A 7,256-nucleotide genomic window follows, 5' to 3' on the forward strand; every position below is an offset into this window, starting at 1 on the left:
TCGCCTCGGTGAGGCCCAATGTACGAAGGTCTTACCTCGCCACCTCAGCCCAGGTCTTCCTGGGCCTACCTCTTCCACGGGTTCCCTCAACTGTTAGGGTGTGGCACTTTTTCACGCAGCTATCCTCATCTATTCTCACCACATGTCCATACCAGCGCAATCGTCTCTCTTGCACACCACAACTGATGCTTCTAATGTTCAGCTTTTCTCTCAAGATACTTACACTCTGACGGGTATTCACATTGACATTACACATCCAACGGAGCATACTGGCTTCATTCCTTGCGAGCTTACGCATGTCCTCAGCAGTCACAGCCCATGTTTCACTGCCATGGACTCATAAATACTAATCAGACTAATTAACATCAGCTTTCCAGTCTCCAATGAGTGCTTGGAGGAGGGTAAAGCCTCTTCCTAGTTATAAAGTGGAGAATTTACAATTGTATGCCACTTCTATGGTTATGACATTTCTATTTAGGAAGGTTAAAGATGTGGCCAAAGTTCATTTGAAAAATATTTAATTTGCATGGTTCTTATTTATGACCTGCCAGAGATGCTCAAGGTGTAAGGTTAGAGGGGAGAGAGAGAGATTTAGAAGGATATAACAGTGGTTAAAGTGAGTTGGTGTAGTTGCAGAGAGAAAGCTTTTGGAACGATAGAAGATATGAGAAGTTTTCAGATAAAGTATGGTAGAGTAGAGAGAGTGTGGGGTGGCATAACTGGAGGTACAGAAAGGAGATGACTGGTGAACATAGTGCGGGAAAGAATGACAATAAGAATGCAGGGTAGAACAGTGGGATGAGGTTGTAACTCATCCATAGAGAGTTAGAAGCATAGAGAGTGGCATAGAGAGTTAGAAGATGTAATATGTGCCAAGGAGGGGTGGATGCTGGAGAAAGATGGGGACAGGGAGATGAGATGTGGGCAATGTTTGATGGAGCATGTGTGTATGTGTGTATGTGTATGTGTGTGTGTGTGTGTGTGCATACCTATATCTCCAGACATATATGGAGAGAGTGGAGGATGAAAAAGTCAGATTGACAAATACATCTTAAAAATATTCAAATTATCAAAATTCAAAGTAAATGATTATTTAAATACATTTCTTACCAATGTAACTTTACTTTTCTTCCTCTCAGGAAGGTGAAATAAAAAATCAATTTATTGTTTCATGACAGGAATTGATAGAAATGTAAATCTATTATCTTACCGGCCAGAGAATTTCTTCAGTAAATAGTTCATTCTTTGCAATATCAATTCTGTTCCATTCCAATGCAAGCCTCAAATTTTCTAATTTGTCATTGTTTGCTGTAATATAGGTTTTAGTCAATCAATTTTAGTCAATCAATTAATATTAAAATCTTCTTTTATGAAATAAAAATACTTAATATCATCAATATGACTAATATGCTATATTGTTATATTATTATTATTATTGTTGTTGTTGTTATTATTATTATTTCACGAAACAGAGAGCTAGCAGAATCATTAGCATGTTGGGTAAAATGTTTAGTGGCTTTTCATTTGTCTTTATTTCATTTGTCTTTATTAATATAAAGTGGGAATGGTTACCTTTCCGTAAGCTTTTACTATCCCCCACTCACTAGATCTCTCCTTATCTTTAGTTTATATATTGTCACAGAGGTTAATAATCGAATTTGGTACTTCAAATATGGAAAATATTCACCAGGTTCACAATTACACAACCATACTGTTTTTACTATTTAGTATTTATTTTCAGTAATGTAGACAAGGGGAATTTGTGAGTTAAATGTCTTACAAAATACTACACCAGTGACAACATGCAGCAATTCACTGACACTTCAGAAGATTCTCCAGAAACTCCCTATTGATTCAGTCATCTAATCTCTTATTGATGAAACTCAATTAACCTTCAATATATCCAGGATTAAATTCCCCAAACTTATTGGAAAATATAAAAATAATAACATTAGTAATTAACTAATATTATTATTATTTTTCCCTGCTAATTTCATCTTAATTTAGATTTTTCATTTTCCCTACTAATTACCCTCTTAATTTATTAGTAATATGTAATTGAATTTGCTATCAAATCAAATCAAATGCAAGTCAAATTTGTTGTAAAATAGAAAAACAGTGAGAATATTTCTAACCTTTGAACAGAGCCTTCAAGACTACTACATCAAACTCTTCAGCTGAATCGGATTCAAAAAGCGTTACCAAATTCAGTTGTTTTAGAGAATCCAACATACATCTTACCAACAAGTCTAGCGGTTCGTAATATTCAAATTCTTTACAAATTATTTTTCTGATGTCATTTTCCAGTTTCCTTTGTAACAATTTTGGAAAAGAACTTATTACATAAAACTTAACAATAGTGAAAAGAATAAAGTTACATATAAAGAATAATATCAGGCCTGTGTTATTGATGTTACAAACAAAATGTGTTAACTAGACTCCTATATTGTTGTTATAATAAAAAATGTCAAACAGGGTATCCTCATTGTTACAAATGCAACAATTTGTGTTAAATGAGCTTTATACCCAACAAATAATGTTAGCTACATTATTGTATTAATGACACATATGACAAATTATGCTGAGTGACGAACCTTTTGGTGCAAGAATAGCAGCCATAATCTTTAAAAGACAACTGAGATCAATGAGGAAAACAAAAGAATAGATCACAAGTCTTGGATTGAAGTCAACACATTCTAGGTTTTGTAAATACTCCAGTTGGAAGATATAGAGATAATTGATCCAACAGAGAATAGGTAGCTTCTACAGGTGTTAAAGTGCCCCTTCCATATTTGGTAGTAGGCCTCCTTTGGAGAACCACTTCCATAATTATCCTCTAACAAACAGACACTATACAAAGAAAATGTGAATCAAGGCATCATTTTATCCTCACACTGATGACCTGGTCCGAGTGCTTGTAATGTTTTGGATTCTGTTACAGGCAGTGAAGGACCAAGTGGTCCTCTTGAACTATCACCAGGTAGTTCAGTGTTTAATGATGGGATAAATTAAGTTTACAACCAGAGAGTGTGTGCCCACAATTGGTTAAACCTATGTTAGATTAATTCATATTTAACCATTTCTATCAATACGTTTCAATGTTGTTTCATAAGGAGAGGTCATGATACCTACTGCTTGATCTTATTCCTTAAATTGGATGGAAAAAAGAGATAGAGAAATCTAAACATCTCCAGGCATGTCCTCAGTTGGGTCCACTATCCTTCCCCAGCAAATATGTAGCCTTATGTCAACATAATGAACCGATATTATGATTATTAGCAGTGTTATGTCATACTGCCTTAGATTTGAGTCTTTAGTAACAGAAATCTGATGAGTCATCAGTTTCAATCAAAACTACAAAACTATCAATACCAGCTCTAAAATCAAACTATCAACTTTGGTAATAGGAGAGGTCCAAGCCAAGGAAGTTAGGAGCAATTTACCTTATCACTCAGGCTGTTAAAAATATCAGTTAAATCATTCTCAAATCACACCGTTTCAGCTTAAATGTAGATAGAGTGGAATAATGTAGTTTTGTATACAAAAGAGTAAGGGCTGGATTACTTATGTTCAGGTTTTTTGTTTTTTTTTATCTGGACTTAAGGGTACCAAAAGATAACACATTAATAACAAAAAAAAAAAAAGACAGAAATGACAACAACGAAATTATCACTGTATCCAAATGAAAAACAAACCCATCAGTTATGTATTTGCCCTTTTCATTTGCATTCTCAAGTACAGTTTGATAAGCATCTGCCATAACGTCTGCTGCCCGACCAGATCCCTAATAAGAAAAAGGAGAAATTTAAAGAAATCATTTAAATCAAATCTTCAAATAAGAAATAATTTAATATTAAACAAGTATTTTGAAAAATTCTAAAAAATACACACATAAAATTCAATAAATATGTCACCCGGGTAATAGAGGCACCATACATGATAAATTTAATGTGAGTTTTGCTGTAACACATCCAGGGATGATATATAGTGACATTATCAGAACTAGTTTGTTCTGGCATGAGACTGAACTAAATTGTTCTGGTAACAATTTCTTTGAGCTGAGTTGTGACAATATAAAATAAAAATATTGACAAAGAAACACAATAAATGGCAATAGTAGATTTGAACTCATAATACCCTGATTCGTCTGTGCACCTGGACAATTCAATTGAAACAAACAGAGAAATGGACAAATAGAACAGTGGAAGAAATGCAGCCTGTCTATTTCTCACTGCCAATAGAAGTTGACAGGACTCTTTTTTTGGAGAATCACTGTGCAGTTGCACTTGTCTCTAGTGCTATGCTTCTCAGCACAGAGCTTGAGATTAAAGAGGCTAATGATGTGTTTGAGTTTTTTTTAGTTTCATTGAACATATAACAGCAAAGATTGAGTGGGGTTTGATCAGGGTGCAACAAACTCTACCTATACATATTCAGGTGGATTTTTCATTTTAAACATTTTGATTTTATTGTATAGCTAATTGTTGCCTTTTCTACAGATCGAGTAGGGCCATCTACCTGAAGGGGTTTGTGTTTTGTCTACCTTCCTACTTATTAGGACTTTGGTTTTAGCTAGGTTGACTCTAAGGCCCTTCGATTCGAGTCCTTGATTCTACACCTGAAACTTCTCCTCATCACAAAGGTGGCTATCTGGCAGAATCATTAGCACATCAGACAAAATGTTTAGTCACATTTCTTTTGGTTTTACATTCTGAATTCAAATGCCACCGAGACCAACTTTACCTTTTGTCCTTTCAGAAGGTATCACAGGTCTCTGATTACCTCATGTCTTTCAACTTGTTGGAGCCACAACATTCTATTAAGATGTTAATATTGGTTTCATATTTTGGCACAGGGCCAGCAATATTTTTGGTGGGGTGTGGTTTAGTCAATTACATCAACACCAATCCTCAACTGAGATTTAATTTATCAACCCCGTAGGAATGAAAGGCAAAGTGGACTTCGATAGAATTTGAACTCAGATTGTAAAGACATAAAATTCCAAGCATATTGCTTGGGATGCTAACGATTCTGCCATCTTACTGCTAATATCAAGAAAATAAATTACTATTTTTTAAAGAACATTTGTTATAAAATGCTGTGATGTGAATTAAGTGCACATAAAATCATTCATCCAATACAAATAGTCATAAAATTTAAGCAGTTGATTAGAAAGCCAATGACCAGGTAGATAATTAAATACGATATTTATATAAAATTCTGCACCAACAAAATACTCATATAGTTCTTCATTTAGTTTTCTTAACCACAAGTTTCTTCAGATATGTAAACATTATAAACTGAATAAACTTCCAGTAACCTTATCTAAAGAATAGTCTATTTACTGACCTTTACTATTACAACTGGAATGTTGCGTGATATTGAATCACAAACTGACTTCAGAGTTCCAGGTCCACCTTCAACCATTATTACAACAGCTGGAATCTTGACTTTTGACTCTAAAATTACAACAAAAAATATAACCTGATTAAAATCTGGTAAATTTATGAAATATACCTGATTAAAGTAAAACATACTTGATTAATGTATAAAAAATATACCTGATTAAAGAATAAAGTATAGAATATTCCTGATTAATATACAAAACATACTTTATTAACAGAAAAAATGTAAATTATTAATGTACAAACAATATCTGATTGATTATATTTAATTAGGTTCTAAAACATACCTGAATAAAGTTTAAAGTATAACCTGATTGAGATCTAAAATACTAGGGTAGGAAGTATACTGTGCCTGACTAATGTGGCACTCCATCAGTTGCAACAATGAGGGTTCTAGTTGATCCAATCAATGGAACAGCCTGCTCAAGAAATTAACGTGCAAGTGGCTGAGTACTCCACAGACATGTGTACCCTTAATGTAGTTCTCAGGGAGATTCAGTGTGACACAGAGTGTGACAAAGCTGGCCCTTTGAAATACAGGTCCAACAGAAAGAGTGAGAGAAAGTTGTGGTGAAAGTGTACATCAGGGTTTGCCACCACCACCCCCTGCTGGAGCCTTAAGAGAGAAATTTAATATGGTGTGTGTATAAATTTAATATGGTGTGTGTATAAATTTAATATGGTGTGTGTATAAATATATTTACAAGAATTTAACTGTCTCCTACAACTGACAGGTTCCCTCTTAAGAGAGAAATTTAATATGGTGTGTGTATAAATTTAATGAGGGATTCTTAATATTTGATATCTGCTCTATTTCACATTTAGATTTTTTTTAAAAATAACTTACCTTCAATTTTATTTTGTACAATAGCATTTTCTAGCGTTTTTCTGAAGTCAGTTTCTACCCCAAAAGTGTCTGAGGTACCATTATCAACAAGGATGAAATGTGAATGATTTGGATCCAAAGGACATGTTCTTGAGCAAGAATCATCGTCTGTTATATAATACTCTGCAGGCCATGATCCCTAGAAATGAAACCAATATTTTAGTTGTTATACATATCAACATCATTGTAATCAAACTATATATATAATGTGCTTGTTCAGACATAGAATACTACACAGTGGAGAGTGATGGTGGTGTGAGAGAGAGAGAGAGGGGAAGAGAGAGAGGGGGAGGAAAGAGAGAGAGGGGAAGAGAGAGAGAGAGGGGAAGAGAGAGAGAGAGGGGGGGGGGAGAGAGAGCGGGGAAGAGAGAGAGAGAGAGGGGAGGAGAGAGAGAGAGGGGAAGAGAGAGAGAGAAATAAAAACAGAGCTAGAGAAGAGGGAAGTTAGAGGGAGAGAAAGTGAGAGTATCAAAATATGAGTTGGTGGGGAGTGTTAATGTTTACAGACGTTAGTAAAAGGAGCACCAATAAAATTGCTATACGGATGCATAACTACATCCCAGTGCACAATCACACACATCTGTGTGTGCATATATAGATGTATATCTATCTACCTGTCAATTTGTGTATCTCTCTCTCTCTGTGCATATACATATATATATATATATATATATATATATATATATGCTCGCACCAGACTGTGGTATCCAGCATGAAGAACTTAAGTGAGCTGCGCGAAAGCACACGGCTCATATAGTGAATGGGGAAAGCTTGGTCTGCAATGTTCGCAGTTGTGTATGCTTGTCAAGAGCAGGGCTCATTAGCCACCAACGGAGCCGCAAGTGCAAAATATAAGTTAATCCTAGAGCGCACAATGTTCCTGAAGGTCGGCAATGGTCTTCCTCGGTAACGAGTGGACGGTCATCATGTATGTATGTATGTATGTGTGTATATATATATGTATA

The 7,256-nt window shown here is 35.0% G+C and overlaps 1 protein-coding gene across 1 annotated transcript in view; it reads right to left on the minus strand.

Annotated features, from left to right (window-relative positions):
• LOC106872163 (transient receptor potential cation channel subfamily M member-like 2) overlaps positions 1 to 7,256 on the minus strand; it is a 36,344-nt gene that overhangs the window by 24,433 nt on the left and 4,655 nt on the right. Inside the window, exons 4-8 of the mRNA XM_014919045.2 lie at positions 6,253 to 6,430; positions 5,350 to 5,459; positions 3,696 to 3,784; positions 2,136 to 2,311; positions 1,211 to 1,308 (exon numbers count right to left, since the gene is read on the minus strand). Of these exons, the coding sequence (XP_014774531.2) occupies positions 1,211 to 1,308; positions 2,136 to 2,311; positions 3,696 to 3,784; positions 5,350 to 5,459; positions 6,253 to 6,430 (651 nt within the window). The remainder of the gene's footprint in view (positions 1 to 1,210; positions 1,309 to 2,135; positions 2,312 to 3,695; positions 3,785 to 5,349; positions 5,460 to 6,252; positions 6,431 to 7,256) is intronic.

Source organism: Octopus bimaculoides, chromosome 17 (assembly GCF_001194135.2).
Source record: "Octopus bimaculoides isolate UCB-OBI-ISO-001 chromosome 17, ASM119413v2, whole genome shotgun sequence".
Classification (NCBI taxonomy): domain Eukaryota; kingdom Metazoa; phylum Mollusca; class Cephalopoda; order Octopoda; family Octopodidae; genus Octopus; species Octopus bimaculoides.